The 20,584-nt window shown below is 38.1% G+C and overlaps 1 protein-coding gene across 12 annotated transcripts in view; it reads left to right on the top strand.

Moving 5' to 3' along the window:
* The window catches only part of NAV3 (neuron navigator 3), a 509,384-nt gene that overhangs the window by 433,089 nt on the left and 55,711 nt on the right, over window positions 1-20,584 (top strand). For 9 of the 12 annotated variants that reach the window (XM_063154995.1, XM_063154993.1, XM_063154989.1 and 6 more), the window contains 4 exons: window positions 9,369-9,507; window positions 12,796-13,072; window positions 15,165-15,870; window positions 17,423-17,911. In XM_063154995.1, the coding sequence (XP_063011065.1) occupies window positions 9,369-9,507; window positions 12,796-13,072; window positions 15,165-15,870; window positions 17,423-17,911 (1,611 nt within the window). The remainder of the gene's footprint in view (window positions 1-9,368; window positions 9,508-12,795; window positions 13,073-15,164; window positions 15,871-17,422; window positions 17,912-20,584) is intronic. The other 3 variants (XM_063154999.1, XM_063154998.1, XM_063154994.1) reach the window with 2 other exon arrangements.

Below are 20,584 nucleotides of genomic sequence, written 5' to 3'. Positions count from 1 at the left end.
CTGAAAATGAGGTCATGCAGATGCAGGTTTCTGCTAAAGCAGAATGACCTGATGAGTAATGACCTGGCTCATTACTCAGCAAAATTTGGGAAAGAAGCAAGAAATATGGGATACAATCCTGGCAAATAAAACCAAGAAAAGAAGGATCCTTTTGTTCTGCTTAACTTGCCCTTTGCCAGACAGGTTGTTGTCCTGATGCTGACTGCAAGCAAGTAATCCTATTAGGCTTCAGAAAATAGGCTTACCTTGTTATCTGAAAATATTTGGGTGGATCAAGCTCTCAAAGAAGTTCAAGGGGGAGCATTTTTATTAAGAAGTTCTTCAGGCCTTGAACTAGCACCTTTACCTGTAGTCACAACTTACTGTTAAACTCAACAAACCAGCACCTCCTCTTGAAACCTGCAGGGAGAAAATATTTTGCATGAGACTGTGTGTGAGGAAGCAATTGCCCGCCCAGACTGAACTCACTTTGCACTTTCAGAGGCCCTGTTTTTCCAGCAGTTCTTGTGTGTTCAGGGATGCATCCTACAGCTGTAATGCTCTCCTTGGATGGCAGTGCAGGGCTGCCTACTCTGGGACCATGTTATGGTAAGAAGGTTATTAGGGAGTGCTGCAATGAGGTAACAGGGATATAAGGGGTCCAACTCTATGTTGTTGCTGCCTACACTTGTAAAGGATGATTCTAAAAATCCCAGTGAAATTACAAATGAAGTATAAAAATTCTGGTTTAGTCTCTGTCTGCCACATCTTCCTGTTCTAAGGAAAAGACTGTGTGGGGTAAAAAATATTCATCACAAGCCAAAACCACTCCAGATTTTGCTGTACTGCAGCAGCAAAGCTGTATAAAACTACTGGATTTAAGACTTGCTAAGTCATGGAGATTTAAAGGGTGAGTATCATGACTAGAATGAAGACAGATTTACTTATCAGATTTAAAGGGTGAGTATCATGACTAGAATGAAGACAGATTTACTTATCATTCTGCTAACATAGTTATGTACACTGTTTATTTCAGATTGAGTTTAATCAGGTGCAGACTGGAAAAATAAATCCTTGCTTCTGCTCATAATCAAAAACAGGTAGTTCTAGGAACAAAGGTGCTTAAGCGTGAGAGACTGTACACAGCAGAGGAGGTTAGCAGTAAATCAGGACTTTGACATTGGGCAGATAATTACTGGGAATAGTTCTCCTCTGAACAATTATCAGGAGGATGTGTTTGGTTTCTTAATATGCTGTAGAGCCAAGGTTGAGTAATGAGGTTTGATATTTCAATGCCTCCCTTCCATCTGAAGCAGCTGACTGACAGTTTGCAAAGGTGAATGGCAAATTCTGCTTCTCTCATGGTGTTTAAGGGGCTGATTTTGGTATGATTTTTCTTTGACTATAAATGCAGATACCATGAGATATCTTGTGTTGGGGCATTTCATTTATCTTTTCAATGTTGGGGTTGGGAATTGGCCATATACAAAGTGAAGAATGTGATTTTTACTTCATAAAGTGATGAGTAAGAAGTAATAGGTCTTTAGATTGCTTTTCAACTTCTGAAGAACTGCATGGGCAGTTTGTTTTTTGTCTATTTATGCTCATTCAACTAATGTTAATGAAATTGTCTGAATCTGCATTTGAAAAATGTAAACATCTCTTGCATCCAGTGTGTAGAAAACTTAACAAACAGCAGCGGGAAGATAATTCCATCAAAGGATTTTCTTCCTTTGTTTGTTATGATATTGTCAACAGCTCTTGATGAAATTACTTTCTTACATCTTGCTTCAGCCCATATATTACTATTTTCCAAAGATTGTTCAAACTATAACTAAAAATTGATGCTTTTCATGTGCCTCATGTCAAAAAAATAAAACAACTCTCTACATTCCAGAAATATCTTCCTAGATGGACATTTATTGTTTTGTTCACTTGCCTAAATTTTATTTGAAAAAATTCCTTCTTCTAGTTGTTTAAATGTTCTGTTAGGAATTTAGAGCTAGGTAATGACTTTCTGCTGTCCCTATCATGTCAGATTAAGTGTTATGTTCAGAAATAAGTGGAAACCAGAAGGGGTTCTGGCAAAGACTTTTTCAGATCCTGTGGTGTGGATATGCAGGTTTTTCAGAGTATGTATAATTATCTTAAGGAATGTAAATGTTCCACTAGTTCATTTTTTTTCCCTGCTGGGTCTAAAACCAAATTATTTCTTAAGGTACTTATGAAATGCTTGGGAGAACATGGAAATTAACTGACCTTGCAAAAATGCATTTTTCTTTAATTGTTCTCATGGGCTAGCTGTATTTCCTGTAGCAGGATATAATTTCTAATGGGATCATCTTAAAAAATAAATTTCCAACCTGAAAAAAAAATCCTTGCGAAGTGATACTGCATTAAAGCAGATGCTTAACTGCATTCCTATTCTTTTTAACTCTAAAAAATTTTCCTTCCAATAGTCTGAGTGCATCCATTTTGAAATGTACATGGGATGGTTTTCTACCTTAAAGACCTCAAAGTAATTTAGGATTAAGGCTTCAGCAGTCGCCTTGTTTCGGTATGACAGGTGATGCATTGCACTTGCTGAGGAAAAAGCAGTGAAGTATGAGTCCATCTGGCTATGTTTTCATTTAGCTATGAGCACAGAATAGCTATAGGGAAATTTATGGCTCCTGCAAGTTTCTGGTTTGATTCAGAGCCTGGGCTTTGGCTCTCGCAGTCTGTGGAATGAAGGAAAGTATTGATTTTACAAACTCTGTGCCCTCTTGAATCTGTCTCTGAAGGGTCAGCATAGCTATTTCATGAATAATGAGCAGCTGAGATCACAGTAGAAGATTTAAAAAGGATTAATTCATGTTGAATTGAACTTTGAAGGAGAAATTTTGCCAGCTGATATATTGGCATGTTAGTGAGGAGTTGCTTTAAGTAAAACTGTCCAATTATTTTCTTATCTCTTCTTCTTAATGAGCTAAGATGACATTTCTGTTCTCAAAAGTCAATTATGGAAGTAGCTATAAAATCTTTTATTCAGCTGAATTGTGCCTTACTCTCCTGAAACATGACCTGAAATATGGGTGTCAGAAAAGAGTTCATGGCAGCAGCCCAGAATGCATGCTAATCTTCGCTTCTCTGGTGTGCTGTAGAGAAGTAATGACCACCTGCATGGAGGCTGATTTTTCTAGTTTGTTCTCTGTTTTATGGATTTTATGTGTGTAGAAAGAGCTTAAACACTATCTTCCACTTGCAGGGCTTAACTTGTGTGAGTAAAGTAAAGGTGTACTAAGTTCAAACTTTCTACTCTGAGCATGTAGTTTAAGTCCTTTACTTTGCTGTTACCAAAGCAAGGGGTAACACCTTACTGCTCACCATTGATCTGCTCTTAGGATGGATTTGTAGATCCTCGAACATTCAGAAGTCAAGTTCTGGTTTAGCTCTGAATGTTCCTCTTGGTGTCATGATCTCAGTTGTCTTATTTGTCCTCAGAGACCATTCCTCCCAGCAGGAGAAATACACTTGGGCTCCACCCTGCATGAGCCTGCCATGGCCATGAAGGATTTAGAAGTGTTTAAAAGGGCTTCACGGTTTGAAAGCCCAAAGTTACTATAAAAAGCAAGTAAAGATTGTTTTGCTAAATGTGTTCAGGTTCTTTGAATCACAAACCCATACAAAAGTCTCTGGGGGTATGTGAGTTCCATTGGCATTATCAAGAATGTGACTAAGGGTTTCTCATTCCTAATCAAGTATGTGTGGTGACTGCTGTGGTCTAAAGCTCTTCATGTGCAGTACAAAACATGTGACAAATACAGTGCTACTTTTCATTCTGCTACAAGCCTTCCCAGAGAGAACAGTTATTCTGATTATATGAATTCTTTAAGAGGAAAGATTTTGGTTTTGTTTTCTAGAGCTGTATGCTTGAAAGCTGTAGCTCCTGCTTCTGCTTACAAAAATTGGTAATGAAAACAATGCGAGCAACTTGTCAAATTGTGCAAGGACTGGGTACATTGAAGGAACCATAATTTTCTGGCATTCATGATAGCACATTGATTGGAGTCTTGCTGTGTCTGATGATTTTCTTGTGAAAAGCTTCTTTATTTGCATACTGAGGCACTTTGACTGGAGGTGGTCTCAGAAATTAATGAAGTATGCCAATGTTCAAACAAATTCCAGGCACTGACCCAGCTTAACAGTGTGATGAACTTCAATAAGCTGTCAAGTTTAAGGGCTTGTAGGAAAATGCTGAAAGTAGAAACAGGAAGGGTGGGATGAAACACTGACGGTGTCTAAGTGCTCTGTCATGTCTTGTCTGCAACTAGACTGCTTTGATTTTCTGAAACAAGTACTTTGAAAGTAGACTATTTTAGGTATCCATAGAACTAATACAGATTGTTGAAACCACTTCCTCTCATCACATACCTTCATAATTCATTCCTCTCCTAATCCAGTGCATTTTTACTTTCAGGCATCATGCAAAAATCTAGAAAAATGCATTGCATATTCTCAGCAGGTCGTCATTATGTAGGCAAAAGTCAAATTGCATCTTTGCCCTAAAGCTCTATTGCTTGCCTGCCTGACGTATAAAATAATGTCTTAATTTGTATAGAATATTCCTCATTTTGTTCATGTACTTCAGTGTGTGAACTCCAAAAAAAACCCCAGATATTGTGGAAAGCAAATTAAAAAGTTTCATGTGCATAGCTGAGTGGAATTTATCTTTCCATTTGAGGGTACTTGCTGGGATGTATTTCTAATCTTTGTTCAGCTCTACATACTGATGTTAAGCACAGTGTTTTGCCTTCAGACACCTTGCTATTTCCAGAACATTATGTGGTAGGGAGGTCAATGAGGGGATTATTATGAGGAGATCTTATCAGTATTAGCGCGCACTAATGAAAGTGAGACAAAGAGTGATAGTGGAGACTAACCAACTATGTAGATAACAAGTTGTGGGTTTCATGGAGTATTTTATATGGTCAAGGAGTTGAAATGTTGCTTGAAGAATTTGGAGCAATTTGTGAAGAACTGGAATGTGTGCAATATTCATAGCCACCTTTGCCAGTTAGTGACAATGTCTTGCATCAAAACAGGAAAGAATTGTTCAGATTTGATAGGTGCAAGCTAGAATTAGGGAATGAACTTTAGCTAGTGCAAAATTATCTTATTGGCATAACTAATACATGAAATGAAAACACAGATCTAAGCAGAAGGCATACCGGCAAAGTTACTGCAAAGAGTCTGAGCAAAGTCAGAGGGTATGAAGTATGTTTTTGGATGAAAGCTGTAACACAGTGGCCATCATTTAAACCATTTGTGTGTGTATCTGTCTCTGTTTTACAGATGTAAAGCTGAGGTACAACAATAGAAAGGCTGAGAAAGAGGTGCTGAGTTTTGACATGTAATTTGATATGATAGTAACCTAAATTTTGATGTATCTCTGCAGCAAAATGTTCGTTCAAAGCACATATTTCCATGCATTGCATCTTTGTAAGTCGACTGTGAACCACTAAAATAAATTAGAAGCTCTTTATTGATGTCTGATTTATTTTAAAATGTTGGCTAAAGCAGTCACCTTGCAGATTTCAGGGAGTCTGGTACACCAAGGTCTTCAATTGTGCTTCATATAGTCCCTTCTGTTAGAAAACTTTTAACTTCTTTGAATGAAGACAGAAGGCATCTTTCCTTAATGCAAAATTCAGATTCATCCCTGAAGCAGACTTCTTACAAGCATTAAATTAATTAAGCATTTATAGAGAAAAAAATATGTGATTGTGTTATCAAACACTGTGGTGTTACATGCATTCACAACGAGAGCAGTGACTACTGGACTCTTTGCTTGTTCTCTGTTTGCTGATTTGACCCCAGACAAAGCAGAATGAGCTGAGTTATGAAAATAAAAATCTGTCAGGTACATGCAAGCAGTGATTTTGAAGACACTTCAGAATTATCCAGATTTAAGAACATTTATCTTAGAAATAGCCAAATTCATATTCTTAATAAGAAGATTATGTCTTGCTATCTTGCTGGATATCAAAGTTCTTCTCAAGATCCTCTTGGGATCCAGGGGTTTATCAAAGAAAAATTTCCAGAACTTGTCAAAACAATGCACTTTTCTCTTAGCTTCAGTCTCCCATATAGGTGAACACCATTTGCTGACATTTTCTTTTAAAGAAATCATCCTGAGTCTGACACCAAGAAAAACGAAGCAAATTCTGTCAATAATATAAGTAGTTAAAATGTGATTTTTAATAGCAGAGGTGTAATGCATTAATGAGCAAATGAGCAGCAGTGCTAACCTGACCCGTTATAGTCTTTGTAGAATGTGTGAAAAATAGAAAAATAAATAAAAACTAAAATAAAAAATGAAAGATTAATCTCAGCCAGCATATTAAAGTATAAATGAATATTGTTTTGATGAAGGGTAGGAGGAACAAGAACTAAAATTAGAGTTTGTTTCAGACTCCCACAAATGAGTTTTGAGTCTCAAAGTGATGCACAATAATCTTATCAGGTATTTTTTGTCATGAGTTTACTGGTTTAAAGGATACCTTAATATGAATCATCAAGAATTTTTTTCCAAATTATAAACAAGGCATTTGCATTATCAAAAGCATTATCTTGTCTGATAGCAAGTCTACTATCTAGATTTGGGGAAAGACGTTTATAAAAGAAGAAACAGTAAATACTGTAATACAAAAATTTGGCTGCATGAGCAAGTTAAAAAAACTCTTGCTAATACATTGAAATTGTTGTAAAAACAACAATTTTCATTGCCAAGAGGTTATCTGATATGGTCTGTTCCGTTGTAGTTTTTGGTTTTTGCCGTGTCTTTTCAAAAGGCTGGTATAAAACGTTGTATCAAGTGGGCATCAGTTTCTGTAACAGTCCTTAGAATATGCCAGAAAGAAAGCAGGTTCCAATATTCCTGGTTTTTGTAGGCATACTGAATATTGTCAGAAATTTTGGTGTATGATAACTCCTGAATCTATGAAACACCTCAAGCACCTATCATAAGAGGAAAAAAAATCCAGGCAAATACAGTGATGACTTTGAAAGGTCAGTAGTAGAGGTTTCAGAGTGATCTTCTATACAACTTACAAGATGGCCCTGAGTGCTCCCCGAGCCCACTAATAATCCACTGGTGAGTGAGGTGTGATGAGTGTGGGACACCACAGGGAAGCCATAAAACAGAACACAATCACAGTAATATTTGCCTGAAACCTTCAGCAGTAGAGAACATAGTTATATTTTGTGAATCAGCTGAACCGTTCCAGAATTTAGAAAATGTAAATTCTCTTACAGAGAAAAAGGAGCACAAAATGAAGTATGAAAAATTAAAATAGAGTATAATAACAAAGGCACATGGGGAAAAAGGATGAAATTTTATCCCCAGGGTCTTAGGTAGACTCAGAAAATGGATGGCCAAATATTATTTGTCATGAATGTCATAAGTTAAAAGCTCATGTTCCTTCTGGAAGTACCTAATATATATCCTTTTGGATTTGTTTTATGATTTTTTCTGGTTTTTAAAGAGCAGCTTTTAGTGAGGCAATACTATCTTTTCTGCAACTTAATCACATTTATATTGCTTATGTTTTTATCCATCCTTAAGGTCCTCAGACTTAACGCTGTTGTAAATTCGCACGTAGTATACAGCGTTTAATTAATGGCTTTTTATCATCAGTGAAATTATGCATCACATTAGACAGTGAAAAACACAGAAGGCCTAAATTACTAGTGCTTCAGAGATAGTTCTTAGATGAATGTGGACAGCCTATTATGTATGACATTATAATTTCATTATTAAATCATTCATGTGTTTATCATCTGGAAATGTAGCAGAAGACATATTTATTTGTAGTCATTGTACTCAGTGGTGGAAAGTGCAGCACTGTAATAAACTTTTGCCCTCTGAAATATGTTTATCTTGTCACTGAGCTGACTTACCAATGTGATTTTCTTACCTTTGGCAAAAGAAAGGTAATGCTTGCTGCAGTTGCTATGATACAAGACTAGTGCACTGAACTTTCCAAAGCATCAGCACACATTTTGTTCCATGCAGTTCCCTCACACTGCTACTGTCTCTCAAAACTCCAAATTTAAAATAAGTACTCACAGATATTTTGCTTGTTTGCTCTGAATTATTAGTGTCAATAGTACTGAGCTTTAATTTGACTAGGGGATTGAATTACATATTGTTTTCTAAAATTCATAACAGGCTACAGCAAAACAAGGATAAAATGCACTTTCTTGTGTTTGGGACTTTATCAGCATGTGTAAACACCTAGCTTTGTCTTGCTAGAAGTTACATATCTAGAAGAGGCTTAATCAACCCTCTCTTCTCTATGAGAGGAAAAGACAAAAAGAGGCACCTTCAGTGTAAAGTTTATCCCAGAAGCCTAAGACTTTTAAAGCAAGGCTGATTTTAATACTTGTTAGAGACGACAGCTAGGTAACTTAAATGAAATGAGATACCTAACTTTTATATACCTAAAATTATAGGAGATGAATCCCTTTGAATGGGATAAGGTGAATTTTTTTCAAACTTTTGGCCTGTGAATAATCCAAAACCAGATGAAAAGATGGAGATGTTGCAAAATACTGGCAGTATAATACTGTATATGGCAATAAAATAAAAGTCAAAATGTAATGCCATAGAGAGGCAATTTTGTAGAGAAAAGTCTGAGAAATACAGCTCAACCTCCCTTTCGTGCAAAAGCAAGGCTTTTGTTAGAGTTGGTAATGACATTTCTGTAAGAGAAGCCCTTCTCTCATTTGCATCCTTTATCTCAATCTCCTAAAGCAAAACAATTGACAGACTGTTTCTTCAGAGATGTATAATGTATTCTCTGTCAGCTCCTTTGACTGTATTCTCAGGGATTCCTATTTTGATGACATTGCACCAGCTAGACAGATACTGAAGACAAGAAAATAAAACTTTTGAAAATACTGGCTTCTTGCTGACAGTGGATTAGTCTGCAGAAAAGATACTCCTTTTATTTTTATGTAGCCTGGCAATTCATCAGGTCTTCTCTAAGATATTAATAATTTTTGAGACTGGCAATATCTGGTAAGCTTAATGGATTTCCCTGCCGGTGTAATGAATGTGATTGCAATGAAGCATGAAACGAACTGTTTTAATGGCTTACACTTAGATCTGATGGTAATTTTTTAAGGACACCTGCATCTTTCATTAGTTGAACAAGCAACCACTTGACTGCAAGTGAATAATTAATTCAAAAGTCTGAAGAACCATATTCATTGAACTTAGGAAATATTACTGAAAAGTTTCTGGTAAATCACTTGAAAAATAAGTAATCACATCTATTGATTTTGAGATACCTTCTGCATGTTGAGACACAGTATGTAAAGTAGATGTGCTCTTTTCTCTGCAGCTGGGATGACAGCAGCTCGGTTAGCAGTGGCCTCAGTGACACTCTTGACAACCTCAGCACAGATGATTTGAATACCACCTCATCTGTCAGTTCTTATTCCAACATAACAGCCTCTTCAAGGAAGAACACTCATGCCCAGGTGAGTAGCTTTGTTGCCATTTGTTGCAATATCCCTATACAGGATAGAAAAAGTTTGGTATCAATGTCTCTAAATGAATGAGGTATTCATATCTTACAAAATCCTCTCTTACACCTGGATGCAAGAAGCCATAGACTCCATTGACCCAGCCTTGGGCTGTGAGCTGACATTCCAGATTCCCTGCTCCCAGGATTTGTGTCACTGCTGAAGGTGCTGGCTGGTGAGACCCAGCTCTGCCCACCCTGGGGGAGCAGCCCAGGTCCCAGCCCCTGCTGCACCCTTACACAAAGCAAACACAGTATGATTGGATCTGTGATCATGGATTTCTACTCACTTCTGCTTATTTGGAACATCTCTTCCAACAGATAATACAATAAAAAATAATATATTTTTTGCTTTTTATGAGCTGAAACACATTAGGGAAGAAATTTATGGGCTGTACTGTCCTTTTAAATGGCAGAGATTGTCTTCTCCCCACTGAGATCCAGGGATGAAAGTGTCAATGCAAAGTGACAATGCGTTGTGTCAAAATAAAGTTCCTAATACCATACAGACACAAACTATGTACATCATACATATATGTGTGTGTCTGTGTATGTAAAGCTCTTGGTATTCAAGGCAGGTATTCAAGCATTTCTTCCCAGCTCCCCTCAAAATGGCGAGTAACAGAGAAGTCAATACAGAATCCTTGCAGGACTTGGTTCCCTCCAAAAAAGAAATAAAACCAGAAAAGTTTGTCTCAATAGGAAAGTATTCTCTGCCATGTCATCTCCTGTTCACTAGTAGGGAACTTTGAGCACTCAGCACAGGGGAAGAGTGGCTGCCTCCAGTGATTTGATGTCAAGTACGCAGGACACAAGACTGACACTTCTGATTCCATTTGGACTCCTGCAGGCAGCCAGTGTCTGCAATTCAGAGGTCTGTTTTGTCAGTGTAGATTTCAGCAGACTCTGTGAGCAGGAGAAAAACACATATTTGTTATTTCCCCCAGACAATAGGGAAATATAGTTACTTTTGGAATGAAAATTACTTTAATCTCCAACAGGACAGATACCAGACCAATGCTGTATTCAGGTAGTCACTCAAATGACTCCAGATAGCTCCTGCAACCTACCATCCTGAAGCGAGGCAGGTGTGTTTTGTTTGCAGAGGAAGAGGGCGGAGGTTTGTGTTCAGGGCCCCATTCTTCAGCCCTTACCATTGCCTTTCCCACTCCATCAGGGACTTCCATGGTTTTTAGCTGGAGATCAACCTCTTCCCTTTCACATCAACAGTGATGGCCAGCTAGTTCTGGTTTGCTTGTTCCACTGCATAGTCATCAGGATTGGGAAATCTCAGGCTGACTTTTTAACTCCGTGGTTTTGGTTTTTTTTTTCATTTGGGTAATATCATGTTCTAGCTACTCTATAATAAGCCTCTGTTTTATTTGCAAATTGTTCAGCTATAGACAGAGATGCAGTACATGTTCAAATTTTAGTTTCATTCCAGTTTGCTTATATTATGAAAACTAGGAAAATACGTTTATCATGTATGCCTTTACCAGGCACATTAAGCAGAACTCACTGTATTCCAGTCTAGGTGGCAATCTCAATCAGAAACTGAGATGAACAGAATACTCATTTTGAGAGATTTTTTCAGGTCTTAGATATACTGCAACACAGAGATCTCTTTCTCAATCTTTTTAAGTGACTGGAGCAGTAAATGCTGGCTATAGACTGAGACAGAAATTGCATATTTTGTTGTTGTTTTCTTATTACACAAATTATAATGGTGAAGAGAGGCTTTTAGAAAGTATTGTACTACTCTTTTTTTAAATTAAGCAGTTTGCTTTAAAAATGTATGACTATACATTTACAGTCATTCATTTATGATAAAATATCTATAAGCATGTTGTTACCTGTTACACGTGTTGTAGCAGTAACTTCAATGCAAACTTGCTTTTGAAGAACCCTGCAATATTTTTGTAGATATTTGCTTGGGCTTTTTTCTCATCAATCCTTACCCATAGTCTGTGCTAGCGCATCCAAAGTACATACGTAATTATGGAAATGTAGAGAGCTTTTGCCTTTTGTACATCTCAGCTGACAAATATGTAAACAGGAACTGATTATTCTGTCTGTCATGTAATCAATATTAATCCTCCCTATGGCAGCAGTGCCTGGGACACAGCCACAGAGGGGTCTCTGTGGTGAAGGAGCTGTGACAGCCCAGGATAATAAATAGCCAGTCCCTCAATGAGTTCCATTTTGCAGCCCCTCTTAGGCTGGTGATACCTGAGAGCAGCACCATATTTTTGCTGTTAACGAGGGGCAGAGGCAAGCAGGAGTGGTGAGAGGGTGATGTGCAAGTAAGGCTTCAGACTGAGGTCAGGAGGCTGCAGAAAAACACAGAAGGAAGAGTTGCACTGAACAGCCTGTCAGCACAAAGAACACCGGTCTTGTCAGACACAGGGGTAGGGTCAGTCTCTGTTTCTATTTAAGCCACTTTCACAGCTTCTACGTTGTCTTGTTGGGCTGCTCTTCAGCACTCCCTTATCAGCATGCCTCAGGGAAAGCAGATGCCACAGGGGATTTAGGTCCTCACTGGTGTATCCTCCAAGTGGGTCTGAGTTTCAGAGGGAGCATGAGCCCAGCTGGTTGCCTTCACACCACAGATGAGTAGTGCTGGCATAAGCCTCTTTTTTGCTCTGTTAGCTGATATAGCTAGAGAGAGTTTCTTGTTGGACAGAATTCATTTCTATGGAGACTGTAGAAAAGCCATCAGCTGTAGTACAAGTATTTTTGGGGAAGATGCTATCCTTGGTCACTGGTGGCACAACATACTCTGTTCTGCTGGAGAAACATTCCTAATCCAGTCATTGGAAGTCTTGGGTAGGAAAAGGCAAGAAGCCAGGCTGAGGTGATTTTAGTAGTGTATTCAGGAATTTGCTCACCCAAGCTTTTAGTTAAACCTCTCAGCACAGTGATTCACTTCTGAAATTTAGATTTAATTGAGGAACAATAGGGTATCACCGCTGATAATTAGAGTGAATTACTTTCACTGTATTATAGTTTATCTCTATAAAGGAAAGGGGTTAAGTCTTTTGCAAATAAAAGAAAGAGAAATGTCATCCCCAAATGGCTATATTTTGTATGTTTTTAAACTTTTGGAATCAGTATACTAGTGTTTTAGAAGTTTCTGTGTCCCTTGCTGCAAATAGGTCAAATTCTCCTCCTCTGCTATAATTTAAGAAATCAGCAAATGACAGAGATGCTGGGACTGACCATTTCTCACACAAATCTCTTGTAGCTGAAGACAGACTCAGAGAAGCGCTCAGTTACAGACAGTGAAACTTGGGGCAGCACTGAAGAGCTGAAGAAGCCAGAGGAAGACTTTGACAGCAGTGTAGACAGCAGTGGCAAGTGGAAAGGCCTTCCCTCGGGGCTGTCTGAAGAGTCGGAGAAGGGGGGACAGAAAACATCTCTCTCTGTGTCACAGACCGGATCTTGGAGGAGAGGCATGACTGCACAAGTGGGAACAACTCAGTCCAGGCACAAAGCAGGAACAAGTGCACTCAAGACCCCAGGTAGGGAACTTCTGTCGTTCAGATGACAGTGGTCTTCAAATAACTGATGGATGTTATAGATGTATACATACGATATGCATTGTTTGCTACTCTCATAAATGACTGAAAGCTCAGATTTTAATATTAAAATAACATTTTCATTTCTGTTAGTTTGCTACATGCATAATAATAAGTTATTAAGTATACATAGGTGCCTACATAACAAAACTGTGATTGCATTTTGTTGTGCTGTCATCTGTGTATGTCAATGCCTATTAATTCTTAGAAGTATTTTTGGACTCATCAGTGCCTTATCCTTATTCTCTAGAAAAACTTACTTTTGATAATTCAACATATGGATAGAAATGGCCACATATTAGAAGCAGAATCAAAAAGATTTAATATTCAAGGGAGGGGACTCCAAATGATATTTTTAGTTTTTTTCTGAACTAAAGCTGAATTATCACATTCCACATACTATGAGTGTTCTTTTTATCACTGTTAAGTGATAAAAAATTGTAAAACAAAAAGTCTTTTTACACATTTCAGTGCTAAATGCCCTCCTACCTAATTTTGGAAAGCCTCTCAGAAGTAGTAACCACTTCTGCAATCTACTTTTGAAGCAAAAATACAAAGCTGATGAAAGAGATAATTATTAAAAGCATCTAATCCTAATCCATCATTTTACTAAGGAAATGTGTATTCTCAGTAGAACATTTTCTGGTGCTTTTTCATGTCCTGAGACAACAGTGCATGCTTCAACCCCTAGTGGTAAGAGCAACTAACAAAGATCTCCTCAGAATAAGTTCCTGCTCTTTGTGAACCCCTTTTGTTTCTTTGCAATTTGGAACTGCTAAAGATTGATCAGTCTCTGGTCTGAGAGATCCCCGAGGAGCACTGCCATGGTGATCATATGGATACAGAACTTTTATCCCTCTAGTAGCAATTAAAAATGGAGATACATAAAGGTTTGCTGAACACCAAGCTAAGCTTTCCAGATCTGTTTTGCTCAAGGTGATCAGGCAGCCACTGTGCAACACAGAATTGAGGCCTTGGCTACTAATGAGCTGTAAGTTTGCTGGGTCAGAGTCTGATCTGTATCATGGCATGTGCATCTGTTTGTGTAGCATAAAGTGTGAGCTGGATAAAAACATGAGTGGAATTAGTTCTCCTTTGCAGGTGTCACTCTTTATTACATTTTAGTTTCTTAAGAGAAATTAGGTCATCCACCTCCAAAGCTTCCATAATTACTTCAAGAGTAAATTAAAAACTTGGGTATGTTTTAGGAGTTGTTAGTGGTATACAGTAGATGCTTAGAGATAAATTAGAATTGAAATGGAGATTTTTATCTATTTGTAAAACAGGAAAAGGATACTTTCTGGTATAGCAGAACATCTTACTTTGACCTTCCTGCATGTAACAATAAAGTTTTAGGAAATATGGAAGAAAATATAAATATATGTTATATAGTCACAAGCCTAGACAGGACTGAAGAAAACCTCACAAAAAAATCAAAAATCTTGAGAAGCCATCAAGGATACAACAAAGACTAATTAACTTGTGTAATTGATATTGTTACAGATCAAGATGATTCATTCCATAACATAATCGCTCCCTGATAATTTTGTGTAACTAACCAGAACAAGCTTAGTCATATGCTAAAAAGATGTAATCAGTGAAAACTAAAGAACTCTATAAGTACCACTAATTTCTACACACATCATTGATGTCATACTTCAGGAGATGTTTATTGCATGTAATGTTTTATTTTCAAGCAGTATTTCTTTCATATAGAAATACTGTTAACAGAAAAAAAATTCAGTCAAGATTCCTTATGGTTCATTCAAGATAATTTTCTACAACTACATTTTCCACCTATCTATGAAAGTGGAAGTTCTCACAGGAATTTCAAGCTTTTAATACTTAAAGCTTATTTGTTATGTGTCCTACAGATAGCTGATGGGAGACTAAAGACCAAACTGGTCTGTTTCCTTAGGGGAATTCTATTTGTGTATTTTTTCATTTTGAAAGTGTAATCATACAGTGTTGAAATTAGATATTTAGACATTGCAGCTTAAACACAAGTGACCTTTTAAAATATTCTTTTACTTAGGAAAAACTGATGATGCAAAAGCTTCAGAAAAAGTGAAAACTCCGCTGAAAGGAGCCTCCATACAGAGATCTCCGTCAGATGCAGGGAAGAGCAGTGGTGATGAAGGGAAAAAGCCTCCCTCTGGCATTGGCAGATCAACTGCTACAGGGTCATTTGGATTCAAGAAGTCTGGGTTGGGATCTTCTACCATAATCACCACAAGTGGAGCTACGATCACAAGCGGGTCAGCAACGCTGGGAAAAATGCCAAAATCCTCAGCCATCAGTGGGAAATCCAACGCAGGGAGGAAGACGAGCTTAGACGGTTCCCAAAACCAGGACGACGGCGTCCTGCATGTGAGCTCAAAGACAACTCTGCAGTACCGGAGTCTGCCTCGCCCCTCGAAATCCAGCGGCAGCGGGATCCCCGGCCGCGGCGGCCACCGCTCCAGCACCAGCAGCATCGACTCCAACGTGAGCAGCAAGTCTGCGGGTGCTGCTGCCACCAAACTGCGAGAGCCGAGCAAGATTGGGTCCGGGAGGTCCAGCCCTGTCACCATCAACCAGACAGACAAGGAAAAAGAGAAAGTGGCCGTGTCCGATTCTGAAAGCGTCTCGCTGTCCAGCTCCCCTAAATCCAGCCCGACTTCGGCAAGCGCCTCTGGCACACCAGGGCTTAGACAGCCAGGTTCCAAATACCCAGATATTGCTTCCCCCACATTTCGAAGGTTAGTGCATTTCTGTGATTCTCTGAAGTTGCAATATCTGAAGCAGGGATTCTCAGTATGTTGAAGTACTGTGCAAAAAGTCTTTTCAGGGAATGTTTTGCCACAAACAAGTCAAGTACAGGAAAATAAAAGGGCGGTATTTTTTTCATGCAACACAATGATTTCTTTGAGATTTGAAGACCTCCTAAGACCTGAAATGGCTGCTCCCTGAGGTTTAAGCATTTTAAGTACTTCCCCATAACCACAGTTTGAAGCTTAGAAGGTGGAATCACTGATCCTTATGGGCCCCTTCCTACACAAGATGTTCCATGATTCTAAGTTCAGCCACATGTGCAGTTTCTTCTCAATACTGCAGTAAACTCCCAAAGGGAAGAAGGACCCTATGTTCAGGCACATTCTCTTAATGGAAGAGGCATTGCCACATTCTGGATGGAGAACTGAAGAGCTCTTTATAAATTATAGAGTTAGATTTACTTTCCCATTGTTGGCAGCTCCAGCTACAAACACTTCATTATCTTAGCAGCTTCGTTCTATTTTTTGACACAAGCATTGGCAAGGCTAAATTTAAATTGTAAATGCTCTATCGTAACATTTCTGGAAGTATAAATCTGGATGAGTGCTCCATGAATTGGGATGGAGCACTTTCACTGCTGGAGAAGAAGCCAATAGTGCCCTCTTGTGCCTATTTACCAAAACATCATCTCCAGACAGCTGGGGAGCTGCAGCTTAGTTTTGTGGGCTTGGTAAAATGTAAAACGGGTTCTTATCTTGCTAGACATGCTTACTTTACATCATGATAACTTTTGCATTTTTTTACCTTTAATTTAGAAGCTGTACATTAACTTCAGCTTAAAATATTTCCAGAAATACATTAAAACATTGCATGACCTTTTAATTCAAATTTTAGAGGACTTGAAGTCTATTTTTTCATCATCGCTATAGAATTTTCATATCTAGAATTGCTGGAAGATATTATGTGATATACAATTTTATCATTCCTGCCCTTGGAGACAAACTGAGCCCATTTAGCCATGGTGCAGTTTATTCTGAGTGGTTACTACGTGACTGATGACTGCATGACCATCTGTGCAAAAAAAAACAACAAGAGGGGAATTTTGCACAAATACTTAGATGTTTATTAAACTATGAAGGAATTAGGATTTTGCAAGTGTTTGTTGCAATCATTTAAGCAGATTTGAGAGGTGAGGAGTTTAAAAGCTAATGACTTGGGAATGCTTAATTACTGAATTTGGGTGAAAGTGTAATCTGTTTATGAACTAGGAAGACAAAAATGTGATTATTTTACCTCCCTGTGGGAGGGTCTGTGCAAAGAGCACATCTGAATAGGAGTGAGTAAGCGGTTACTAAAGAAACAAACCATGACTATTGTGATATGGTTAAGTGAATTTAAATTTGTGCTGTGATTGATCAACTAGGTAGGCGTGATTTTCGTAGCAGTAATTAAAAATGTGTAGTTTGGCTCTTAGGATGTTGCGCCATGAATGTTTAATGTGGCTGTCAGTTTCTCTAAAGCTATTTGTTTTACATTTAGGTTGTTTGGTGCCAAGGCAAGTGGTAAAGCTGCCTCTGCACCCAGTACTGAAGGTGTGAAACCCACATCGGCAATGCCCAGCCCTAGTACCACATTGGCACGGCAAGGCAGCCTGGAATCGCCATCCTCGGGCACAGGCAGCATGGGCAGTGCAGGTGGGCAAAGTGGTAGCAGCAGCCCCCTCTTCAGTAAACCTTCGGACTTAAATGCAGATGTTGTAAGCTTAAGTCACTCCCTGGCTTCCAGTCCTGCCTCAGTGCACTCTTTCACATCAGGTGCTCTTGTGTGGGCTGCAAACCTGAGCAGCTCTTCAGCGGGCAGTAAGGACACACCAAGTTACCAGTCCATGACTAGCCTTCACACCAGTTCCGAGTCTATTGACCTCCCTCTTAGCCATCATGGCTCTCTCTCTGGACTGACAACAAGCACTCAGGAGGTTCAGAGCCTGCTCATGAGGACTGGAAGCGTCAGATCTACTCTTTCGGAAAGGTGAGCTTGCCTATAGATACAGTGACCACAAAATAAGTGAGAGGCAAAAGGACAGGAGCCAAAAAAATAAACCCTCCACCTTTTTTGCTAAAGGGACGCTGTTTAATTAACAGCTTTGTCCTTTATGTAATAAAAGGAAGGAAGAAAAGAGAGCTGAAAGGCATTATAATGTGGAATCAACTGCCTTTTAAGGTTTTACAAGCACTTTTTCTACCTTGAGAATTTTTTTGAGTTCCCATGTTCTGGAGACAGTGAGAGAAAAGGGGGAAATTTGTCTAACTAAAGGCAAGTGTAAACAGCCGAGAGGCACATAATGATTCCTGCAGCAGGATCCACCTGCTGTCCCAGCATTTGGCAGTTCCAAAGCAAGCAAACCTCCAACTGGGGGATCCCTGCTTTTCTCTTCCCATTAGCTGAAAGCACAGGCAGAGCTGGTGTGTCCTGGTCTTCAGCTGACCAGTCTTGCCTTAAAATACTCAGTCTTGACAAGTTTCTTCTTACATGGTAATCATTACACAGATCCTTACAGAAGTGCAGCTTCACTGGCAGGGAAGCAGTTTACAAGATGAGATTCTTGTTATATGATCAGTCCTGGCAAGTGCCCAGAACAGACAGAGAAATGAAAGAAAATTTTTTTCTGTTTGCTCTATTAAAGAATTTTTTTATGTGCAGACATTTTACCATTTAAATTACATTATGAAAAGTGCGACCAGTCTGGCACAGTTGAACCAAGATTTCTTCTTTGATATTCTCTCTTTTTTCCCCTTTTTTAATTTTTTTTTTCTTTTTGAAACACTTATCTGGCTTTGGAAGGAGAGAAAAGAAATCAAATTTTCTAGGAACTAAGTAACTTCCGTTTCCCATGAAAATTTTCAGGATTTGACAGTGAAACTCTTATCTCACATGGGGACTGTAAAATCAGTTTTAAATATTTCATTAGCCTTTGATTCAAAAAGCAAAATTTTACTGAATCAGTCAAAAATATTTTAAACTTAATTAGTTTTTTAACATTCCAAACATTTTAGGAAGAAAAGAGCTTTAACATACAACGTAGAGTTTTTTTGCCCTTTATTATATAAACTCAGAGATTGTTCAATACCCATCCTTTGCATAGAAGGAATTCACTTTCAGTAAGCCAGCATTTTAAAAAACCTCATAAACAAAACCTTAGAGAAATCTAGATGGAAACTTTTCATAGATTTCATTTTCTTATGTTGCATTCATAAGTACTACTATATCAGCTAAAAATCACACCTCTTACTAATATACAAATTATATTACAATTATATACTAATATAGTATTTTAATACTTATAAAACATATATATGTATCAATGTAATGTACACTAACAACATATAGTATTGTTAACAATATAGTAGTTATAAATACACTGATACACGAGCAATTTGTAGTTTGCACTTTGCCTTTAATTTTTAAATAGGTATTTAAATTTGTGTACTATGAACTGAATGTGACAATATTAAAAGGTCAGTTATTAATACTAAGCTCACAAAATCCTTCACTGCCACATATATGGATGATGAGGTCACTAGAATGATGTGGACCAGTATGAATTCATGCCAAAAATTATATTGATACACAGGATTTTAAAAATCACGTTTCAAAAATTAATGGCTTGGCAGAAGTTTCTGAGCAACCTCCACTGCTAATACTTTATGTATTTGTTCATTGACTTAATTTCAGTGGTTCCAAATACTTTGTCGTTGGCAATATTTTTAAGTTTCAGATTAGTCCACATGGGGATATTATGATTGAGTCCAGTGAGAGCCATTGTTCATGTTGATCTGGCCTCAAAACAAATATATGTACCTAGAGTAAATGGTGTCATTTCTTGAATTATAGCCCCAACAGGGGTTTTGCAGTTCAATTTTTCCAGAAGGTTTGATACAAGTGCTGAGTTTCTAAACTCTTTTATACAAGAAAACTTACTTGTAGCAAAGTATTTTTTCACAACAAAAGCATTGATTTGCAACATTGGAGACAGATATGCTTGGCAGCACATTATGTCCATTTTTCTTTGTAATCTCATATTTGAAATGCCTTTTATTATACTAATTATAGCATGGCAGAGCATAAAAAATTATCTGCAAGGAGGTTTTTTCTTTTTCTTCACTCACCCTAGAGCTTGCAAAAGGCTGAATCAGCAGTCCTTACAATCAGATGTACTAATATAATGTAGGGACAAAATCAGAAAGCCCAAAGTGCACCATGAGGTACAAATAGCAAGCAACATAAAGTCTGTGCAGAGAAAATGCAGGAAAATACTGAAAGAGAGGAGACAGCTAATGATAGATGATATAAAAAATTCAAATTTATTTCATTGAGGCATTAGCTGTAATTTGGTGGATAAGTATCAGTAATGGAAAGCATACTAAGAGGAAATGAAGAGGTTGAAGTTATCTTCGGTTTACTGGTCCCGATGAACTTTTCATTTCCCTGCTTCAGGCAGAGCCTGAAACCCTGAAGTCATTAGAATTGGAGAAAAGTTTTCAAAGGCTCTCTGCTGAGGAAAGAGTGAGGAGGAGAGCAGGGATGGAGAGCAAGGACATTATGGGAAGGCCAGTTTGCCTGGAAAAATACAGAAGACATTAAACAAATAGGTTAAGTTACAAATAACATAAGATTAGTCATTAACAGCCTTTTAAATAATAA

The sequence above is a fragment of the Melospiza melodia genome, chromosome 4 (genome assembly GCF_035770615.1).
Source record: "Melospiza melodia melodia isolate bMelMel2 chromosome 4, bMelMel2.pri, whole genome shotgun sequence".
Classification (NCBI taxonomy): Eukaryota; Metazoa; Chordata; class Aves; order Passeriformes; family Passerellidae; genus Melospiza; species Melospiza melodia.
The sequence above is the reverse complement of the archived record's forward strand: the minus strand, read 5'-3'. Positions and strand labels throughout refer to the sequence as shown.